We start from the raw sequence: 24,593 nt of genomic DNA, 5'->3' as shown, positions 1-24,593 counted from the left end.
ATGAATCACCAAGAGAAACCCAAGAAATTTAATGGCTCGAATTTTAAGCGTTGGCAACAGAAAATGTTGTTTTATTTAACAACATTAAACTTAGCCAAATTCCTTCAAGAAGATGCACCTGTTCTGAAGGAAAACGAATCAGATAGCACAACGGTTGTTGCTATCGAAGCATGGAAACACTCTGATTTCCTATGCAGGAATTATATCCTCAATGGATTGGATAATCAACTGTATAACGTATATAGTCCAATCGCCACTGCAAAAGAACTGTGGGAATCTTTAGACAAGAAATATAAGACAGAAGATGCCGGACAAAAGAAATTTGTAGTCGGCAGATTCTTGGATTATAAAATGGTGGATTTCAAAACAGTTATCAATCAAGTTCAAGAACTTCAAATTATCCTGCATGAAATTCATGCAAAAGGCATGTCTATTAGTGAATCCTTTCAAGTGGCATCGGTAATTGAAAAATTACCGCCATCTTGGAGAGACTTCAAAAATTATTTAAAGCACAAACGTAAGGAGATGAAGCTCGAGGACTTGATAGTGCGCTTAAGGATTGAGGAAGATAACAGACTAAGTGAGAAAGGGGCGAAGAATAACTACTACGAGTCCAAGGCCAATGTAGTAGAAGTTAAACGGCCTAAGTTGAACTCTCATAACAAAAAGAGAAAAATCTCTACTCTGAGTCCTAAAGGTAAGGACTTTAAGAAATTCAAGGGAAAATGTTTTGTTTGAAACAAACCAGGACATCGAGCCAAGGACTGTCGCAAACGCAAGGACCAAGATTCATCGAAGAATAAATTGGTTCAAGCCCAGTTGTCCGAAGTAGAGAATCTTGTTGCTGTTGTTTCTGATATCAACCTCTCAACAGTTGTATCTAAAGTAAATTTAGTCGGAAATACTAAAGAATGGTGGGTAGACACAGGGGCTACTCGACACATATGTTCTGACAAAAATTTATTTTCAGAATATAGTAAAACAGGAAAGGATGAACAACTCTTTATGGGCAACTCTTCAACTTCAAGAATTGAAGGTCAAGGGAAGGTAGTGCTGAAATTTACTTCGTGGAAGAGTCTTACATTAAATGACGTGCTACACGTACCAGACATCCGGAAAAATCTAGTATCCGGATCTTTACTAAGTAAGAAGGGTTTCAGATTAGTATTTGAATCTGATAAATTTGTACTTACTAAAAATGGGATGTACGTGGGCAAGGGGTATTTAACCGATGGTTTGTTTAAACTAAATGTAATGACAATTGTACCCAAAGATTCAATTATGAATAAAGAGAATTCTTCTGTTTATATGCTTGAGTCTTTCAATGTGTGGCATGATAGATTAGGTCATGTGAATTTTAATACCTTGCGAAGGTTAATGAATTTAGATTTATTACCTAAATTTCATATTGATCAAAATCATAAATATGAAACATGTGTGGAGGCCAAATTAACCAAAACACCCTTTCATTCTGTGGAAAGGAATTCAAAACCTCTAGAATTAATTCATAGTGATATCTGTGATTTAAAATTTGTGCAAACAAGAGGTGGGAAAAAGTATTTCATTACTTTTATCGATGATTGCACAAGATATTGTTATGTTTATTTACTAAGGAGTAAAGACGAAGCCTTAGAAATGTTTAAACATTACAAGGATGAAGTTGAAAATCAACTCAGTTAAAAGATAAAGGTAGTAAGAAGTGATAGAGGAGGTGAATATGAAGCATCCATCGGTGAGTTCTGTTTAGAACATGGTATTATTCACCAAACTACCGCTCCTTATTCCCTACAATCTAATGGTGTTGCTGAACGCAAAAATCGAACCTTAAAAGAAATGATGAATGCTATGTTAATAAGTTCTGGTTTATCCCAAAATTTGTGGGGGGAAGCAATACTTTCAGCAAATCATATTCTTAACAAAATACCTCACAAGAAATCAGACCAAACTCCATATGAGTTATGGAAAGGTCGAAGACCATCTTATAAATATTTAAAAGTGTGGGGGTGTTTAGCTAAGGTAATGGTTCCTAATTCGAAAAATGTTAAAATAGGACCAAAAACCATTGATTGTATATTCATTGGTTATGCACATAATAATAGTGCATATCGATTCCTTGTGCATAAATCTGACATTCTTGACGTTCATGAAAATACGATTATTGAGTCAAGGAATACTTCATTTTTTGAGAATATTTTTCCTTGTAAAAATATACAAATAATAAATTCTCATAAAAGAACTTATAATATTGCAATTATTAGCTCACAAGGAAAAATAAACCAAAAGTCTATAGAAAAAGGATGAACCTAGACGCAGTAAGAGACATAAAGTGACTAAGTCCTTTGGTCTTGATTTTCTAACTTTTTTGCTAGAAAATGAACCTCAAACCTTTAAGGAAGCTATGTCTACACCTGAAGCACCTTATTGGACAGAGGCTGTAAATAACGAAATTGATTCAATTATGAAGAATCATACTTGGGAATTGGTGGATCTTCCACCAGGCAGCAAACCTATAAGTTGTAAATGGATCTTCAAAAAGAAGATGAAACCCGATGGTTCCATAGACAAGTACAAGGCAAGACTTGTTGCCAAAGGGTTCAAACAAAAAGAAGGTTTGGATTATTTTGACACCTATTCACCAGTTACAAGAATAACTTTCATTCGCATGTTGATAGCTATTGCAGCGTTGCATAAGCTAGAAATGCATCAAATAGATGTTAAAACAGCCTTTTTAAATAGTGAATTAAATGAAGAAATTTATATGGAACAACCAGAAGGTTTTATTGTCAAAGGACAGGAAAGAAAAGTATGCAGACTTGTTAAATCTCTTTATGGATTAAAACAAGCACCTAAACAATGGCATGAAAAATTTGACAATGTAATGATGTCAAATGGTTTCAAAATAAATGAGTGTGCCAAATGTGTATACGTTAAAAGTATTGAAGATGCTTATGTCATTGTTTGTTTATATGTTGATGATATGTTAATTTTAGGAACTAACAAAAATATCAAGTCAACAAAGAAAATGTTGACTAATAAGTTTGAAATGAAAGACTTAGGTGTTGCTGATGTTATACTAAAGATAAAAATTAGTAGAACATCAGAAGGACTTGTATTATCTCAATCACATTATATTGAGAAAATACTTAAGAAATTTAATCAATTTGATTGTAGTCCAGTTAAAACACCATTAGAAGTTAATTTTCATTTGAAGAAAAATACTGGTGAGAGTATCTCTCAATTAGAATATTCTCGTATAATTGGCAGTTTAATGTATCTCATGAACTGCACAAGGCCAGATATTGCTTACTCAGTTGGCAAACTGAGTAGATATACAAGTAATCCAGGATTAGATTACTGGAAGGCATTAGTCAGAGTTTTAAGATACGTAAAATATATTCTAGACTATGGGTTGCACTATACAAGATATCTAGCGGTACTTGAAGAATATTGTGATGCGAATTGGATATCATATTCTGAATAATCAAAATCCACAAGTGGATATATTTTTACACTTGGAAGTGCAGCCGTTTCTTGGAAATCTTCTAAGCAGACGTGTATAGCCCGATCTACCATGGAATCGGAATTTATAGCATTACATAAAGCAGGAGAAGAAGCTGAGTGGCTTCGACATTTTTTAGAAGATATTCCTTTATGGCCAAAACCTGTGCCCGCCATCTATGTACATTGTGATAATCAAGCAGCGATAGCAAGGGCACAAAATAATATTTATAATGGTAAATCTCGACATATTCGTCGTAGACACAATACTGTTAAGTAGTTGCTCTCAAATGGAGTTATTTCCATTGATTATATAAAGTCTAAGGAAAATCTCGCGGATCCACTTACCAAAAGTTTAACAAGAGAGCAAATATACTGCACATCGAGGGAAATGGGATTAAAGCCTACACAAAAGAATCATCACAATGGAAACCCAACCTAGTTGACTGGAGATCCCAAGATCTTGGTTTAATGGGACAACTAGTTGTGTGTGATTCACCAGTAGCACTGAAGAGGAAAATCCTCTTATCCACTCCTATGATGTAACGGTGCTGCCTGTAACAGGTTTTAGGTTAAGCTTTGCTTTTAATAATGCCTATAACTTGATTTTCAAGTGGGGTACAACAGGGTACTCTTAATAGGAATCACCTATGTAAGTGTGAAGTTGGGTCGTTTCCATGAGAATTTATAAAGGCTAAAATTCTCTATAGCACTCATGAATCCAGGAATGTTCAGGGCCAAAATGAACACAACCGTGAGAACCGACTATGTCAGGAAAGTAACTATGTAAATTCTATTGTCTAGATTTACACTTCAGCTTGAACAGTTCAAGACATCGTGTTCACTGTTTAGCTAGTAAATCCTATAATTTTTACTAGGGAAGGATCAAAGCCACAAACTACCTATTTCGATGTAATATCTTTCTTATTTGTACTCTATTTGTTTTATATTATCGATTTTATTTATCGTCATTTTTATTCATGTGAGGGATTGTTGGAAAAATCTGCATTTTTTTTATCCAGATTTTTGTGGCCAAGTAGGGATATTTGAGCTACGATACAAATGGGTCCCATTAGTTTTTTGAGGATGGACCACTTGGAAACTTATTCATCTCTTTGAAGATAATAGTTTCATGTTTTAAGTTGTCAAAAATCCATTATGGGTGAATGACAAATCAGCTCCAAAGAACCCCTATTAGCCATGGTTTGTTGTATGTGGTTTATAAGATTATTGAGTTTATAAGAGAAATTCTTTAGTCCCACATCGGATGAGAATAAGAAAATTGTCTAGTTCTTATATAGAACTTCTTATATCACTTAAGTGTATATGAGAGAGAAACTTGGATAAGCCCACGCACGCGCACAAGGGGCTCATGGGCTCAAGAAGGATTTGATCCATTGGTCCAAAATATCCTTAATGCGTATGCGGGCACACGATGCGCACGTAGGGGGGTGCAAATTTCGTCAATTTGACTTCACGTGGGTGCGCGCGACGGGCCCTTTTGCTAATTTTCGTATTGGGCTTGGGCTGGGCTTAAATCCGTTTTTCTTTTGAAAGGGCACACCCCTCACCGTCCATTAGAACACCATGGGTGCCTGTTCGGTCTGTTTAGGACACCTCCCTTGATTTCTTTGGGTGTCTCTTAAGAGACACACATGCACATGTCTTTTTCTAAGAGACACACATGCACCTGTCCTTTTCTAAGAGACACACATGCATATTCCTTTTCCTAAGAGACACAATGTCTCTTAATTTTCTATAAATAAGTCATCTCGACCTCAGTTTTATTCACTCAAAATTTTTCTCTTCTTCTTCTTTGCTGTTTAAACGTGCAAACATTCTGTTTTCCATTTGCATTCTTTGAGAGTATAAACAGTAGCGTTCAGTTTGCTAGACGTGTAGATTGTAGTGCTGCCTTTACACGTGTGATCGTTGTATCCTTGGAGACAATTGTTCATTGATCCGTGTGCACCAAGTTGCGGGAACAAAATTGTCTTAAGGACATTGTGTTCAACACAAGCCTCGGTCAAACTTCTAATTGTTCATTCTCGGGTATCTACCGCAAGATTATTTTAACATAATATACATTTACTAGATATGGAACCAATAGGGTGCAAGATATACCTTCTTATGTCTGATGATTATGGTACGAATAAGGTGCAAGATACAATGACTACATTTCATTTCCACCCTACTAGTAGCAGGGTTCTATGTTTGATTTTATTATGGTTTTTTATGTGTCGATTATGGTTCATTAAATTTTTTGTTGTACATAGTGAATGGTGAAATATGATTGTGTACTGTGATATGGATAGTGACATATGATTGTTGGTTTGTATTTAATTTAAAATGGATTCAAATAAATGTTACATGGATTCAGATAGTAATACCACCAATACTGTCAATTTAGTTAAGGAAACAAATACCTTTGATCCAAATGTGGTGAACTTAATCACGATATTGGGAGGGATTATGAGTTTTTACTGTTATTATGGTAATTTCTAGGTAGGGAGTCATGTAGTAACAGTCAGTACATAGGGGCTGACTTTGTGCAAGATACACTCAATGGTAATATCATGACGTGTCACTAATTATATTAGAAGGGAAACATACATATTTATCAAACTGTGTAACACTTTGGAAAAATAAGGTCTATTAAAAATAGATCAATATCATCTACAAGAATATAGGACGTCATGGGCAAATAGTTGAAAAAAAAATATTCAACAATTTACATTATTCACTCCGAAAAGTGATCGAGCGAAGTTGTGGGGTTTTGAAGGTAAAGTGACCAATATTGAAGTTAATTCGTTCATATAGATTAGACAAAAAAATGAAATAATATTGTTGCTTTTATAAAATTGCTTAATTTTATTAGAAATATACCATTGTAGATAAATAATTTGCCTTATTCAAGAATGACGACCTGTGAAAAAAGTGGCTAGCACTAGTCGAGAGTTTCCAATTTTACCATAACTAGGTCGTCAGAACCAACAAAGAATCAAAAGAATAAAGCATGAAATAGCCGATGTCATCTTTAGTGGCAATCATTGACACATGTTGACACTATTTTATTTAGGAAAAATTATATAATAAAAAAAAACCTATTAAAAAAATATTTTCCAAAAACATAACAATTTTTTAGAATTTATCAAAAGGAACTAATATTTACCCTTTAAGGGTTGATTTTTTTTCCAAATTAAAAAATTAAAATTTTGGCCATTGAATATAAAATTCAAAATTTTGGCTCTTAAATGGCCGAAATTTTATTTTATATATTATATTCATGTTGCATTTTTATTACAAAAATGCCCTTGGAAATTTTAATTTGTTACCTAACATACGTTGGAATGGATTCTGACACATCAATTTTTGGCATCCAAAAACATGATCTGATTGCACAGGCTTATAGATGACAAAATGTTAAAAACTTTGAACAAAAAAAATAGAAAAAAAAATTACTTTTCACCATTGAATTTTAGTTTTAAATTTTGAAATTCGGTAGCCATCATTTTCAATAAGTATGATAAAGCTCAAAGCAATTTGTTATTTCAATGTTTTCTTCTGCATATGAGTTTTTCCATGAACTATGCAAGGCAGGGCTGTTGGATTTCTAAATTGACAATCCATGTGGCCCAATATCCCTTAGTAAGATTTTAAATCTGATTAAGTTAGTCACACTAGCCTATTTTTTATAAATAAGGTGCAGCCATAAAAATAAAAAATAAAACGGCACTTAAAGTCTTAAACGGCCGAAAATTTGATATGAATTAGTCTAGGGTGACTAAGTTAATAAGATTTAAAATCTTACTAATGAATGTTGGGCCCACATGAATTATCAAATTAGAAATCTAACACCACAGCCTTGCATATTTTAAGGAAAAACTTGCAGAAGAAAACATTGAAAAAACAAATTGTTTTGAGCTTTATCATACTTATTGAAAAACGATGGCTTCTGAACTTCAAAGTTTAAAACTAAAATTCAATGGTGAAAAGTATTTTTTTTTTTTTTCTACTTTTTTTCCAAAGTTTTTAACATTTTGTCATCCATAATCCTGTGCAACCAGATCATGTTTTTGGATGCCCAAAATTGATGTATTAGAATCCATTTCAACATATGTTAGGTAACAAATTCAAAACTTCAAGGGCAGTTTTGTAATAAAAATGCAACATGACACATAAAGCTACTCATAAAGTTACAACGTTTTTGTCTTATATGGTTAAAAAGATTTGGAATAGGCTGATTTTTTGTGAGGATGATCTCTATGGTGAGGGGATCATCCTTGCAAAAAATCATCCCATTCCAAAACTTCTAACCCCATCAAAACTGATTTACAAAAATTGGACGGTCTAAAATTTTTCAACTTGTAAACATGGGGCTAGAAGTTTCATAATAGGCTGATTTTTGGCAAGGATGATCTGCTCACCATAGAGATCATCCTCACAAAAAATCAGCCCATTCCAAACATTTTTGCCCATATAAGACAAAACACATTGTAGCTTTATGAGTAGCTTTATGTGTATACGGATCCTAATCCATATACATCTAAAAGAAGAAAATTTCTGCCATTCAATGGTCAAAATTTTAATTTTTTAATTAGAAAAAAAATTTGACCCTTAAAAAATTGATTTTGGTTCATTTTGATAAATTCTAAAAAATTGTTACTTTAAAAAAAAATATTTTTTATATTTTATTTTATAATTTTCCCTTTTATTTATTATAATTATTAGTTTGCATTGTAGGTGTTTCTGAATTTGTTAACACATGTGACAATATTTGGTTCATTATAGTTGTATTTTTCATAACTACTATTGTTGAATTATATATCTACAGTTTATTTTCTTCTGTTTTTCGATGTTGATTAGTACCGGTGATTTTTATGGCACATTGTACGACTACACGTTATTCATGTGGCTGAGTAATGAGTTTGGTCAAACCAAAGGGCATATGTTTCATAGGTGCCCAATTTTGCAGATATTCCTACAAGTATCATTCAATTAAAGAATAAGTAGTATTCGATTATTTAGTTATAATTATTTGCAGTAGAGCAATATGCAGGTTTTTTTCTTTGGGCAGATGAAAGTGATAGGAGCGATTTTGATGATAAACTAGCAAAAAAAATGCTTCAAGAAAAATAATAATGCATTATCTATGCATCGGTGGGTTGCATAGTCTTTATGGCTCCGATCATCTGCATTCTCATTACATTTTTTTTTTTTATTACAATGTTATTTAAGTGACTTTGTATTTATTGTATTTTGAATATACTTTTATATGGTTGTGTGTAAGACGGATGGATATATGATTTTGTATATACTTGTGAGTAATAGGGGTGCACATGGTTCGGATTTCTGCAAAATTGGAATCGAACCAAACATAATCAGCTCTATAAATTTGGAACCGAATCAATCCAATTATCCTATAGAACCGAACCAATCCAAACCAACCTTGGTTCAGATTGATTCGGATTGGTTCTCGGTTCTCATACTTTCAAAATAGAAAAACTAATATTTTTTTTCTTTCAAAAGAGGAACTCTTTGGATCAAATCATAAATAATGCCTATATTTTCAAATGAAAATGATTTTATGATTAAATTTTGACTGAAATCTGTATAAATTAAAAATTAGAAGAAGCTCAATGAGACTAAAAAAAATTACAATTTTAAAATTGGTATTTTGGATGGATTAGTGAGCAAACTAATCCATAAATGATAGAATAATGAATCCAAGTCTAAGTTCGTCTAGTATATTTCATCTAAGAAACACGACATAAAGGTTCTCGTAAAAAAACAAGGAATCAAATTTTTTGAATGTTTTTTTTTATAAATGGATTAATCCATTTGAGAGTTGAGAGAGAGATTTGTGTATATTTTTTATGAGTTTTTGTTAGAAAAAAATAGAGGAGATGAAGTTAAAGAAGAGAGAAATAAATAATAGAAGAATGAAACTAAGAAAAACTCTTATTTTTAAATAAATAAACATATATATATAGGGAAATGTTCAGCAACAAACATTTTGACAAACATTTTTCAAAACATGGGTTAGAGGTTTTGGAATGGGCTGATTTTTGGTGAGGATGATCTCTATGATGAGGAGATCATCATCACCAAAAATTAGCCCCTTCCAAAACTTCTAACCCCATCAAAAATGATTTACAAAAAATGGACGGTCCACGATTTTTCAACTTGTAAACTCAATATAGAAGTTTTGGAATGGGCTGATTTTTTGTGAGGATGATCTCCTCACTGTAGAAATCATCCTCACCAAAAATCAGCCCATTCCAAAACCTCTAACCCATGTTTTGAAAAATGTTTTGCCAAAATGTTTGTTGCTGAACGGGACCCATATATAATAGATACTTCGTATTAGTTCGGTTCTCGGATTGGTTTGGTTCTATTATACCTCTTATCCGGAACCGAACTAAATCAATCGGATTTTTTTATATACAATCCGTACCCGAACCAAACCATGCTCAATCCGAACCAATCCAATCCAAAAGGCTTCAGATTGGTTCGGTTCTTAGATTTACCCAATCCAATGTGCACCCCTAGTGAGTAAGACAAGCGGACCTTTATTTTGTGATGTCATTTGGATGATGTTATGCATGTGCATGGGTTGAAATATTATTTTTTGGAATTATGAAGATAATGTTTTATTCGGTTAAAAAAAATTAGGCTAATATTTTAGGAGAGATGCTGCCGAAATTTTGTTATTAATTGTTGAATTTGAATTTTTTGTTATTAATATTAGAGGTGTCAATAGGTCGGTTCCGGTTAGGTTCCTATGATATTTGGAACTATAATCTTTATATTTTATCGGTTCCGATTCTTGTAGGTTCCGATTCCGATTTTAAAATAAGTGGAACAGTAATCGGAACCATCAAAAATCATGGGTTCCTGTCGGTTCCGATTCTCAATAATCAAATGAAAAAAATTATTTCAAAATCATTATAATAGAAAATTTCTTCTATTAAAATGATGATTTAATGACTTTTATTTTCAAACATTAAAATGTATTTCCTTTAAAGTAATAAATTTAAAAAGAAATGACTCTTCTTGAACTCAAATATTTAATTTATATGAAATTTGAAGAATTTTATATCATATATATTAATTTTAAAATATAGAATTACCTTGAATTATGTATAATGTAAAATAAATGACAAAATAAATCAATTCCGGGTACCCGTGAGTACCCATCAGATAGAACCTAATGGTTCCGATCCCTATTGGCTCGGTTCCATATTAGACTCGACATTAATCAGTTCCAATAAAAAGGGAACCGGAATCGGGGTTTTCGATTTCGATTCCGATTCGATTTCGGGTAAATGGGTATCCATTGACACCCCTAATTAATATATTAACATTAATCAATTACTTTTAAAATTATTAATTAAAATATTCAATTTTTATTTATTTTAGTATAATTGTATTATTATCGAGTTCGATATGTTTATTTCAGTGCAATCCAATACATTAATACACATTAAAGGCATCCTGATCATTTTATCAAAATACAACAAAAATCATCAGGTGTATCAAATACTAATTAATAAACAACACAACACTTTTACATGACTATCAAATAAGTTTTTCATAACTCCCAACTTTTTTCAGTTGGTAGTTGGTTTGTCAAACTGTTTCCAATCGTAGAGCTAAATGGATAAGCATAAGTAACAACTGGGGTGTCAATAGAAGCTCTAAGATTTTTATTTTTGAACCAGATTTCTAATTTTTGGATTTAAGATTTTATTGGAGCCTAATAATAATTGTTAACAAGTACTGAAACTATTTGATAGTGTTATAATAATGTTGAGATTATAATTTAAGCCAAACCTCAGTAATGTTTGGAGTGTTTTAATCTTTAGTTGGAGTGATAAATAATTTAAGAAATTGGGATGTAATAAGTAAAAGTTGGGTGCCAATTGCAGTTCTCTAAAATGAATAGCTAAAATTATTATTTTCAATTTAACAATAAACTACCAATAAAAATAATAATAATAACAATAAATAGATGCCATGAAAATGAGAATTATTACTATTTATTTGCATTGGAAAACATCTTGAGAAATTGTAGCTTTGTGTTCACTTCTGAGTTTTGATCTAAACAAAACAAAGAATACTGCCCTCCTGTATAAGGCTTGCTGGTTAGTACTTGGTACAACACAACTATTTCATTAAATAAAAGATTAAGCATGAACCTCTCAAATACAACCATTAATCCTTTATAAAATTTTGATTTGGCAAATAACTGAAGAGAACTTCACCCCAGAAGGAGCCTTATCACTACCTTTACTTTCTAGTTTTCTTGTTTCGCTGGAAGCTTTCTGGTGTACGGCTTTCCAGTTTGCGTTTCTTCCCAGGTGGTCTTGGAGTTCCACCACCACCACCCTTCAGCGCAATCGCCTTCCTAGCAGCAACTGCAGGTCTTTTACTCTTGCGATCTTTCCCTACCACCCCACTCCTCTTTTTCGTTTCTGGGTTTTGTTTCGCCTGCTCTAAGCTTTTTGGACGGAAACCATCTTTCTTTTGGATACCAGATTTGCTCGCTCGCAAACCTTGGTATGACAGAGGACTAGCCTTGGCCTTACCATTGCCTGATAATGTTCCACTGTTGGAAGCAATTGCCGATCTTTTTGCAGGGAAACCATCAGCTGATGAAGGTGATGGGTTTCTTTTCTTTGAAGGTGTTGTATCTGATTTGGCATGGTAAAGCCTCAGGTCACGATCCCGGAGCTTCAAGTGCTTTTTCTTAACCACAAAGTTGGCAGCATCCTGCACACGATATCAACGTGCAACAGCCATCACATCTCCCTCACTTAAGTAGAAAACATGCATATAGTATGCAAGTTTAAGGAGAATGCTTGATGGTATAATTGGTTTAATACAATTATATCTTTCTCTAAAACTTCCATGAAAATTATTTTCCTCATTTAAGAAAAAAGCACCGAAGGTCATAAAATATCAATAGCAACACAGGCTTTTGGACAAGCTCATAGCCCAGTTGGTTTGACACATTGCAAAGCAAGTTTCAGGTTGTGGGTGGGTTCAAGTCCAGCTTACCATAAAAAAAACCTTACTTAAGGGCTTAGACCCATAACCCAGTTGGTTTGACACATAGCAAAACAACTTTGGGGTTGTGGGTTCAAGTCCAGCTTACCCATTTAAAAAAAAAATTGATGGCTTTTAGACAGAAAAGCTCTGCACATTCGATTCTTGTATACATTAACTCAATTAGAGAGACATGTTAACTGAATGAGTGTAAATGAGTAGGATGTGATTTCTATTTTATTTTTTGACAAACTGAGGAGGCTGGGAGGCAATAATAGAAATAAGCACTACCAATGGAACCTAGAAGTAACTCCAATAGCTGATAAACAAAGAACAGTCACTTGAAATGGTTTCGTCATCATATGTAGCTAACCATCAAAAGCTCCAGCAAGGAGGATCACTCCAATAGTACAACTCAGGTTGAAGGCCCTAGGGGAACGTGGAGAAAGCCAAAAATGGCATGGATCAAAGTTGTGAAAGAATACCTGGAAAAGCATGCTTTGACAACTTCCCAACTGCCGCAGCTGTAGATTGGGGAAGCCTCGAGCATCCAGTATATGATGACATTAAGGAGTATTCCCCAACGGAGTAGTATTTAAGAAAAGCAAGAAAAAGGCTTTCCATTTTTATTTTCCAGATCTCTCATCTGGTCCATGGTACACATTCTTCTGGTGTCCAAGAAGCAAAGAAGGAAAGGACTGACTTCCACAGGAAGGCCTGAACGAGTGGAACGGTGTCAAGCTGGAAGGATAGGTCTTATGACTCCAAACACGGAACAAGGAGCCTTTTCAATAAAAAAAACACGGGAATTAGGCGATTCATCTATTTTAGACCTTCCCACTTATATGGAAAGGGTTAGTACCATTTCAATCAAAAATCCCGGTGACATGGAACCTTTTCAATGAAAAACACGGTGGTTTGGGCAACTTGTTAGTCCCAAACAAAGAGCAATGGCAACATAGTACTAGGATGAAGGAAATGTACCCAATGTGAAAGTTAGAATCTAAGGCAGATAGCGAGGGGAATAGATGAAACAGGTATCCAAAAATATCTGCATCTATTTTTATTTTTTTTGAAGAGTAAAAATATCTGCATCTATATCTGATATTATTCTGAAATTATCACGATTCCAATACAAGCAAAACATAATAACTAGCGGGCAGAAACTGAAATCATGATATGATGCAGATATCCAGTGATGCCCAATTTAAGCTCATAGGTCTGACTCATAATGATAATCTACCAAATGGGATCATTTTAGTAAAAAACACAACACTTTCCAGTTAGAAAACAATAAGGAATGTGTAATCGGATTCAAAGACAATGACTGAGAAATAGAACTGCAGAGGTTACAAGTCATACCCGTGTTTTAAACAAGACATAAGCAATACCCTTCCCCACACTGGTATGAGGATCTCTGATAACCCGAACAGCTTCAATACTTGATTGTAATTGGTTAGTCCCACAAAACAACTGATAAAGTTCCTCATCCTGTAATGAAAATTGGGGTGGCAAAGAAACGAATGTTACAGACACTACAATTGTACAAAGATTACATTTCATAGAATCTAGAAATGAGAAAATATTGTACAAGAAGAAATCACCTTCACATCAAATGGGAGGTTACCCACAAAAACAGTCCTCTTGTTATCATAAAGATGTGCATCCTCTCCTTTCAATTTCTTACGAGGTGGACATGCCATATCAACACGAACGTGATTCCCTTCCACCTACAATTACCCAACAAAAATGGAACAACCAATCAGGACATTTTTTTTTTTTATGGGACCAAAAATTATTGAAACGTACACCAGAGTTTAAAGCCAAACCATGTTGATTGGTTCCCCGTAAGGGGAAAAAACATACCATTGCCATGTTGTGGGACAAAGAAGCCTGAGCAGATTTCTCTTCTTTGAAAACAATGTATCCATTGACACTGCAAAACCAATGTTTTTGTCACCACGACAACGCCAAATCATAGAAAATTACAAAATGATGGGACATCCCCACAATAAAATACACAACACTCTATACAGGCATGTATTTTGAGTTCTACTTGATCAAACCCGTGACCATAGTAGACCCAACTGAGACATTCAACATAAAGAGAAAATGAACACATGATTGAACATCAAACCTATCAACAGATTCATTGATTTCTCCCTTGAATATTGCACCCTTTCTTGGTGTTTTGCTCTGATCAACAATACAAGAAAATTGGAGAAAAAGCATCAATATTTAGTAACTAAAATGATAATAAATCAAGAATTTGAAGCAAGTTCAACTAAATTAATGCATGGGAACTCACATCCTTGATCGGCACAGACCGGATCCTGACCGACTCAATCTCTCCAAACTTCCTAAATTCTTTCAACAAAGCTTTCTTCTTCAACTTGAGAGGCAAGTTCCCAACAAAAATGGTTCTCAAAAGCTTAATTTCATCATCGAAACCTTCCTTCGAGACTATCATCTCTGCTGGGTCATCAACAGTTTTCCTCTTCTCTCCCACAACTCTCTTACCCAAATTACTCTCTTCTTGGCCTTCAACCTTAGCAACGACTCCATAATTCTTCGCTTCGTATTCCGCCTCAATCTCATCTCTCTTCCTCTTCTTCTTCCTCCTCTCCTTCTTCAAATCCACAATCCCATCCTCATCGTTTCTCTCCAAATTGTTTCCAATCTGAACAACATCGAAATTTGCTTCCTTTTCCTTATTTTTATCTTTCTCTTTCTTAATCTTCTTCACCTCATCTTTTCCCATCGAACTAACATCCAAATTAGGTTTTTTTTCTTTCTCTCTCTTCCTCTTCTTCTGTTTCTCCATATCTTCATCGATATTATCTGGCTTTTCGGCATCAAAATCAGGTTTGATTCCTTTATCTCTCTTCTTTTTCAATTTCAAAGCAGTAAGATCAACATTGGTCTCCTCTCTATGAATCTCAATGTCACCATTTCTAGGGTTTGAACCAAATCCTAACCCTAGCTCTTCGGGAGCATCTCTTCCGAATAGAGTCTTGAAAATGTCGGATGAACCGTTTCTCTTCCCTTCTTCTGCTCCTTCTTCTTTGCCTTTCGTTTTCTTTCCCATTGGAAGACTCGCAGAAAGAAACAACTTGTTCAAAAGAAGAAGAATTCGAACTTAATAAACCCTAGAAGACGATACCAAACGTAACGTTTCGGGATTCGGGAACATATTTGGGAGAATGATAGTGTGTATGTGAAGTGTTGTTTATTAGACTGCTACGCGGCCCGAACATGGTAAGGTAAGAGAGCTGCTATTGGCACCTCAACTCTTACCTATTACGATCCAACAAAAAAAAATTCTCTCTCTTATTTTATTTTTGTTTTTAGTTTTCGGGCTTAGGATTTACATGAGCCTAATCTTACTTATAAACAATACTAATGTTGAGATTATAATTTAAGTCAAACATTTGTAATGTTTGAACTTTTGAAGAATGTGTTTTAATCTTTCTAAATAGCCCTTAAGTTTTGTGTCATATCTTAATAGTTCATTTAGTAAAATTTTCTTTTCTTAATAGTCCCAAAAGACTCATTTCGGGTTATAATATTTTCGATATATCTAAACTACCATTTTCTAATCTTCTTCACATATTTGGGATTTTCAATGGGGATTGAGATCAATTTTAACAAATTTTTTTTTTTAATCATGAATAACAGATGAAGAATGAATACTTCTAATTTTGAACAATTAAATACATATTTTCGATTTATTTCAATAATTTGAGACAAAAAAAAAATGAAGAACAAAGTTGAGATTCTAATTTTTTTAAAGATTTCATTGTAACTTTTGATCTAAGTGTCCATTTCACAACTATAATATATGCATTTTACAATGTCAATCTCGGCACTTTTATTGTCAAATTCAACATTACTATTATCAAGTTCACCACTTTTTATTATTAAGTGCAATATTTTAATTTATTGCTGAGTTCACCACTTAGTGTCGAGTTCACTATTTTTGATTGTCGAGTTCCACATTTTAATTCATTGTCGAGCTCATCACTTAGTGTCGAGTTCAACATTTTTTTATAAATGTGATCTAATTGTTTTGTTTTTTCAACTCCAATGCTGGATAGATCTTCTCGAAATACCTTTAATGCATATTTACAATTGTAAAATGGACATTCGAATCAAAAGTTACATTGAAATTAAAATAAAATAAAATAAAAAATTATTCTCAACTTCGTTCTTCATTTTTTTTTCTTTTTTGTTATATATATATATATATATATATGGGTAGCGATCAAGGGCAAACTTTTTAGCAAACTTTTTGGCAAAACATTTTTCAAAACATAGGTTAGAGGTTTTGGAATGGGCTGATTTTTGGTGAGGATGATCTCTACAGTGAGGAGATCATCCTCACCAAAAATCAGCCCATTCCAAAACTTCTAACCCCATCAAAAACAGCTTACAAAAAACGGACGGTCCACGATTTTTTAACTTGTAAATATGGGTTAGAAGTTTTGGAATGGGCTGATTTTTGGTGAGGATGATCTCCTCACCGTAGAGATCATCCTCACCAAAAATCAGCCCATTCCAAAACCTCTAACTCATGTTTTGAAAAATGTTTTGCCAAAAAGTTTGCCAAAAAGTTGGCCATTGAACGCCCCTATATATATATATATATATATATATATATATAGAGAGAGAGAGAGAGAGAGAGGGGGCGGTTCAAGGGCCATATGAGAAAACATATGAAAAAACTTTTGTTTTTCAAAATAAGAGTTAGAGGTTTTGGATTGAGCTGATTTTTTGCAAGGATGGTCACTATGATGAAAAGATCATCCTCACAAAAAATCAGCTCAATCAGAAACTTCTAAATCCATCAAAAGTGATTTACAAATTAGTGATAAAAATTAGTAAAAAATCGACGGTCCACATTCTAAATCACTTTTAATGGGGTTAGAAGTTTCAGATTGGGCTGATTTTTTTTTTTGGATGATCTTCCCATCATAGAGATCATCCTCACAAAAAATCAGTTCAATCCAAAATTTCTAACCCATATTTTAAAATTTTATTAAAAATGAAAGTTTTTATATATGTTTTCTCATATGGCCCTTGAACCTGACCCATATATGTATATAAATGTTCAAAATTAGAAGTATTCATTCTTCTAATTGGGGAGAAAAACATAAAGGAAAAACACTACCCCTTTTTCCCTCTATTTCTCTCTAAGGTTTTTCTTTTCTCTCCCCACTTAACAATCCAAACGAGAGAAATTGAGTGAAACTCACAGTTTTTCTTTTCTTTCCATTTCCCCCAATCCAAACATAACATTAATTTCTATCTGCTTTACTACTTTTGTTTTTTATTACTTTCTCTGATTTTCTTACTTATTAGAAACAATAAGAGTGCATGATCATGGATCGACTTATTTCGTAATAGTTTATTTGATTGGTTTCATTTTGTTTCTTTTGGGTTGTAATTTTGTAATGTTTCTAGGGTTAGGGTTAATTCTGTTTGATACAAATATTTAATGTAGATTGTCTATGTTGTCTTAGTTTTAGGCATGGTTTTGAATCTCATCCGATACTTGCTGAGTCATCTCGGTATCATCCATGAATGGGACCAATAGACAAGGCACCTCACACTTGCAAAATCTCTCAAAACAAATGAGATGATTCGGACGAGTCAATAAAACTTGTCTGAGACAACCGAGATTTTGAATATTTTAATTAAAATAATGAATTTTTTTAAATTAAATATTTATTATCTAAATAAAATATGACTTTATGATTAAACATATTCTAATGAGAGCCAAACACTTTCTCAATGGATGGGTTAGAAGTTTCGAAATGAGCTGATTTTTGGTGAAGATGCTCTATATGATGTAAAGATCATCCTCATTAAAAATCAGCCCATTCCAAAACTTCTAGCCCCATAAAAAGTGGTTTACAAAAATCAAACGATCTAAAATTCTTTAACTTGTAAAGTAGGGTTAAAAGTTTCGGAATTAACTGATTTGTGGTGAGGATGATTTCTTCACCATAGAGATCATCCTCACAAATGTTCAGCCCATTCCAAAACTTTTAACCCCTATTGTGAAAAATGTTTGGCTCTCTTTAGGGCCTCTGAATGCTTCCCTATATATATATATATAATGAGTTAAATGGTTTATCTTTTAACCCCTATTGTGAAGCGGGGAGGGGGAGGGGGAGGGAGGTGAGGGTGTGGTGGCAAATGGGGAGAGAGGTGAGGGAGTGGGGACAAAAGGGATATGTAATTAGTTGGAAATATAGGAGTGTCTCAAAGTTCTATGGGGGCAATTGCCCCCACCAACTCCACCCTAGCTATCTAAAAGAGGAATGAACTCTGCATAATATACAAACACCATTCCACAATGGTGAGGTTTATATAGAAAAAGTTAGCATAGAAAAGTAATTATATTTAGATACGATGAAAATATAATATTTTATGCCAACTCTTTTTCTTAAGAGTCGTGATAATATGATGTTCCCTTCTAACAAACATCTCCTACACCCCCTCCCCACCCCCACCCCGTCACAGAACTATAGATCATTTGCTTCGGAATATGCAAAATCACAAATCTTTTCCTTATGTATCTCAAGGTAAATGATCTACGGTTCTATGATGGGGGCGTAAGGGTGCATTTGTCAAAGGAAAACGTCATATTGTCGTAGTTCTTTTTCTTAAGATTTTGCAACTTATAATAATTTTTTCTTAATAACCATTTGATTTTTTCTAGAGTACAATGAACCAAACAACCCGTATAATTAGTAAGTTTCCGTTTTTATTTTCTTTTCTTTTTCACATTTTCTTCATATAATATTTGCACTTCATTTTACAATGGTGGGGTTTATAGAAAGATGGAGAAGAAGAATGCTGGAGTGACTTCAATATTAGCATTGATTCACACTTTGTTGACGTAGATGTGTATATGGAGTCATAGATGTTTTTCATCGATATATGAGTGAAAACATATATGGTTGTGAGCTCACCTCCACGTCAGCAAGGTGTGAATCAATGCTAATATTGAAGTCACTCAAGCACGACACTGTGAATAACCACACTAAATCACTCAAACCACACTCTAGGAGATTATGTAAGGCCATCTACAATTATAGAAACTTATCTTTAGGATCTAAAATCTTTATTTGGTTGCATTCTTTCATAAATCTTCATTGGATTGTCAAAATCAAATTATAGAAACTTGTCTTTAGGAACTAAAATCTTCATTTGGTTGCATTCTTTCAAAAAGTTGATATTATAATTAAAAATTGGAATTTAGTTTTGTTAACCCTTTTCTACATGTATATTTTTTTCAAAATATTACATGCATAAGAACATCTCCAATGGTAATATTATATTTGCCTCTTTTAATTTTAGTTTTTAAAATAATAAAGTAAAAAAAAAATGTTATATTTGACACATATCTCTCCAATACTTCATCTAAAAAAAATACTATTGATACGTTTTAGATAATAATTTGATAAAAAACAAATCGAAAATCATATTTTTTTTTATGTGCTTTAGATAATAATTTGATATATAAAAAAAGATTCAAAAATACATTTTGTCCAACACAAAAGACGATTTAACAAATTTTGAGATATTCTAAAAGTGATGTCAATTATAACATTACTCTTAACATATTTCAATTTTTAGAGACCATATGACACTTGCATTGCAAAACTTTTATGTGAGACAATTCTAAAATTTGAGACGCTGCTAGAGATGCTCTAAGTACTAGAACATCATTTTGATGCTAAAGCACAAGTAAATATATTTTTTGAATTACAAGATATACTCGTGCATCATTGTCTTAAGAATCACCTTCACAATAATAAAAAATTAGATCATATAAAATTTCCTAGTGATGCGAAGTGCTCTACCCCCATTGCAATAATGCACCATACTTTTACTATTAGAATGAGGAAAGGCAGATTAGACGTGGTATGACACTAGATTCATGCCCCCACTTTTATATGTTAAATTTAATAAAATCACGATCATTTTGATTTTAAAAAATCAAGAAAATTATAATTTAGAATAGTATAATTTGCTTAATTTTCAAAATTATAAAAATATTTTTTGAACTATATAATCTTTAAAAATTCTTTAATCAATATTTTAAATTATAACTAAACCCTTTTTGTTATATGTGCTTTTTGCAAATGACACCTTCTACTTGTATAATAAAATAATAGAATCTCTTAAACTTCCAATGAGGTTTTTTTGTTTATTTTTCCTACTTATAATCATCAAAGTTGAGAAAGTAATGTATGCGTGTGAGGCTGACAAACATCTTAAGATTAACATGAGATAGTTTAGTGTAGTTCGGGTCGTAAAAAACATAAAATAAAAAAGTAGCTTTAGCCACTTGCAAAGTAAAGCCACACAACACAATTGAGACTTTGGTTGAAAGAAAATTGACCCTCATCCGCTTTTTTATCCTCAAAAAATTAATTGATAGAACCATGATAGGGATGTGTTCCTATATGTATCCTAATTTTTATTTATTTATTTATCTCAGGACACAAAAATATCAAAATGTTGAGATTCATGATTCAAATCGTCGAGATCATTGTAAACAAGATTAATCACACTATAATTTATGTTCCAATGTTTGACGCATTGCAAAACAATTCCAAGTCGTGGGTTTAAGTCCAATTTATACACACACACACAAAAAAACTACAATTATCACAACGATATGAACAAAACAAATTATGCATAGAAAATTTAATAATTCTTTGAATCACACATTAACCAATCACATAACATTGCATGTATTAAAACTTATTTGATTTGAAAAATAATTTATATTAAAAAAGTACTAATGATGACACATGCACAAAATCATAGATATATGAAGAAAACAAATCTATGATTTGGGCACATGGCATATCATTTATCACGACTCTATTGGAAATGCCCTGGTAAAATTTATGTTTTAAATGAACATATTAGTTAGACGGAGTACTAGGATTTTTCATGATAAACATTTATTCATTTGGAGATGATAAAGTGAGAGAGAAAAGATTAATAGTCCTCAATCTTTATAGATAATAATATTAAAATTAAACCGTACAACAAACAAAATTCAAACATTTTCATCTACTACTTCTTTAGCCTGTTTACTCTCTCACTCTTTCTATATTCGTCCCCACTTATTAGTCTTCGAGAAATAGTTAAAAGTTATTCTTCTCTGGTTATTAGTTAATTTCAGTAGCGGTAGTTTGTGGATTGATCTCTAGTTCAGTCGAACAAAGAGAGAGTCAAAAAACTTGAACCAAAGGAGCACTCGTTGATGCTGCTTTCACTTGCTGTGATTCATCTTCATCTTCCTCCTCAGCATCCCATTGAAAATGCGCATATGATCCCAACACATAGCTGCACAATTTTATAATCAAAATCAAATCTTCATCATAACTCATTCAACCAAGTATATGATCCACAAATCAAATATGTTATTCTATAAAACGAATGGTTAAGATTGAAAAAACATATAAAAATACTCCTAGAGATTCTCATTTACCAGTCGTCAGGAGACGATTGAACGGCTTGATCAAAGTAAGTTTTAGCTCTCTCTCCATCTCTATAAGTGTCCCAAATCAAATTTCCGTACAGAGACAACACTTCTCCGTCTCCTGGACTCGCTAATATCGCTCTCTCGTAATACTCCTCAGCTCTCACCACATCTCTCTTCACCTTTATTGATCCACAATTTGATCCACAAAATAAAATCAACCAGATCAGATCAAAATCAAAGATCTACAAACAAAGAGCAAAATCAACAACTTCAGATTCAAACAAAGAGAGACAAAGAATCACAGTACCTCATGCAAGAATTTTCCGTAATTCCTTAAAAGCAGAGGATTTTGTGGATCCATCTTCAACATCTCTTGATAATAAGCATCGATCTTGCTCTGATCTGCGCCATCACTACCTAAACTACCACCACTATCACCTCCGTCGCCGCCGCCACCGATTTTCCTTCCTTTTCCGATTCCTCCACCGGAAAACTCAATCTCCTCCGGCAAAACCTCATTTTCCGGCAAAGTTCCAGAACTACACCGATCTAAATTTTTCTTCTTAAGAACTACAGATCTTCCACTATTTTCTCCCAATAGATCTTCTTCATCCACCTCTGGTATTCTCGATGGAAACGATCGTGAACCGGTCTTGGAAAACCGGTTCGAGACCTTGTAAACCGGTTGGATCATGTCTGTTTCTGAAAACGCTCTTCTGATGTACTTTGGAAGATTTTTCTTGTTTTTGATCTCCAAGTGCAGAGAAGATCTCGGAGAAGATGATTGATTCTTATCGGAAAATAAGATTCCGATAACGGAAACGTGATAAGAGTAGGAAATTTTTTGCCAATCATGAATAGGAGAGTAGAGAACCGGTTCCGATACGGTTCGAATAAGAACTGATGTCATGATAGACCGGACCGGAAGAGAACAAAGCCTAAGAAGCGAACACTTCTCAGTTCTGACTGAAAGCGAAAAAGCCGTGTGGGAAGTCTTAATTTTATAATTAGGTAAACGCCGTTAGTGATAGAGACGGCGTTAAGTGAAGATATTTGAGGAAATGACACGCGTTATGTTTCACGTGGAGGGTCTAACTCTACTGCAGCTACTTTGGCGTTCAGGTATAGTGTCCTATTGTCCATTTATGAACTTCCACGTGTCTAATAGACCGTGACTTAATTAGACGTACATTTAAGCCACGTGGACGTACGGAAATCGACGTGTTGATTTTGTCTTGTTAAAAGTTCGTTACATTACCTAATATGCCTCTTGACGTAAGTCTTCTTGAGAGATTTACATAACTAATGACCTTAATACCCCCTAAACCGGTCAACTTTAACCTTATTGTAGAGCTTTTTAACCTAAAAGATATGGATCAGGTAAAAAGGTTTTTACACTAGAACTTTTCCTCAAAATTTTCTAAATCATGAAAAGGGAAACGTAGTGCACATGAAAGAAAAGAATATGAACCCTACGAAACATCCCAATTCATTTATAAAGGTTGTTAACCAACCAATTATTGACAACTTTTAAAGATAACTCCCTTCACATCACCTTATAATCCAATCTAATCAATCCATAGATGTATTTTTTGGTTTGAATCCTTAAGATAAGTTGGAGTATGACTCAAAAATAATTAGGTCCGATTTAAATGTGTGTAATTTTTTTATCAATCCAATATAATTTGGGTTGGGTTTGTAACTTAAATAAGTCGGCAATTTATGTGGTTTTTTTTTTTTTTTTTTTGTTAAAACAAGTATAAATCATTTCTAGATAAGAGAATAGAGAAATAAAGAAATCTAAGAGAAAAGAGGTTAAGAGGTTTAGGAAGATTGAGATCTAAAAGAAGGTGATGCTATGTAATAAATGGAATCTTTATATGGATTTATCCCATTTTCTTCATAGTGAAATCGAGCTCTAACACCCATACCTCCATGGACATAATCTTCTGGTGAACCACGTAAAATCTCGTGTTGTGGGTATTGTGTTTTTACTATTTTCTTTATAGGGTTGTTTATCTTCTTTGCATTTACTACTATTAGTTAGATTATCCTTCATTGTCATTATTAAACAAAATTTTGGAATATGTAGCATACAAGGTGTTTGGTGAAATACCCAATAGATATTTGATCAAATTACTAAGTGAGCTTCACAAAAGTGTTCACATATACAACATAAAGAACTTAAAAGAGAATATATTCTCCTCTCTTTGCTCATGTAGATTATCTAAAAAGGAAAGAGCTTGGAAAACAAATTGGTCTTTATTTGACTTCAAAACTCATGAAAAAGAAATTGATCAACAAATTTGTCAAAATGTAAAAATTATTCTTGTTAATGTTGCATTTTCTTTTTCTTTCTTTTTTCTCTGTACTTTTTGTTGATATTTTTGCTATTGTTATGTTTATTCCTTTATAATTTCTCCCCTAGAAAGAACAAAGTGATATATATAGATCAACAAGAGGATCGAAGATTATCAGGTTTGAGCTCAAAACTCATGAAAAAGAAATTGATCAACACACTTGTCAAAGT

General features: G+C 33.2%; 3 protein-coding genes across 3 annotated transcripts; 1 reads left to right on the top strand and 2 right to left on the bottom strand.

Annotated features, from left to right (window-relative positions):
- LOC147391563 (uncharacterized) lies at positions 1-3,327 on the top strand. Its single transcript, XM_086459083.1, has 4 exons — positions 1-697; positions 749-1,144; positions 2,370-2,803; positions 3,265-3,327. The coding sequence occupies exons 1-4, from the start codon at positions 1-3 to the stop codon at positions 3,325-3,327; spliced, it is 1,590 nt and encodes a 529-aa protein (XP_086315209.1).
- An 8,184-nt stretch (positions 3,328-11,511) lies between these two features.
- Positions 11,512-15,690, bottom strand: LOC147391562 (RNA-binding (RRM/RBD/RNP motifs) family protein). The gene is made up of 6 exons (XM_086458368.1): positions 14,858-15,690; positions 14,687-14,745; positions 14,416-14,485; positions 14,154-14,279; positions 13,912-14,040; positions 11,512-12,273 (listed from the first exon to the last, which is right to left on the bottom strand). Exons 1-6 carry the CDS (start codon positions 15,635-15,637, stop codon positions 11,791-11,793), a joined length of 1,647 nt encoding a protein of 548 aa, XP_086314494.1. The 5' UTR covers positions 15,638-15,690; the 3' UTR covers positions 11,512-11,790.
- A 5,869-nt stretch (positions 15,691-21,559) lies between these two features.
- LOC147391561 (uncharacterized) lies at positions 21,560-23,041 on the bottom strand. Its single transcript, XM_086458369.1, has 3 exons — positions 22,371-23,041; positions 22,070-22,242; positions 21,560-21,924 (listed from the first exon to the last, which is right to left on the bottom strand). Exons 1-3 carry the CDS (start codon positions 22,971-22,973, stop codon positions 21,810-21,812), a joined length of 891 nt encoding a protein of 296 aa, XP_086314495.1. The 5' UTR covers positions 22,974-23,041; the 3' UTR covers positions 21,560-21,809.
- Positions 23,042-24,593: the final 1,552 nt, after the last annotated feature.

The sequence above is a fragment of the Akebia trifoliata genome, chromosome 11 (genome assembly GCF_017979445.1).
Source record: "Akebia trifoliata isolate Shusen 1 chromosome 11, ASM1797944v1, whole genome shotgun sequence".
NCBI lineage: Eukaryota > Viridiplantae > Streptophyta > Magnoliopsida > Ranunculales > Lardizabalaceae > Akebia > Akebia trifoliata.
Note: the sequence above shows the minus strand (reverse complement) of the source record. Positions and strands in the feature narration are given on the sequence as shown.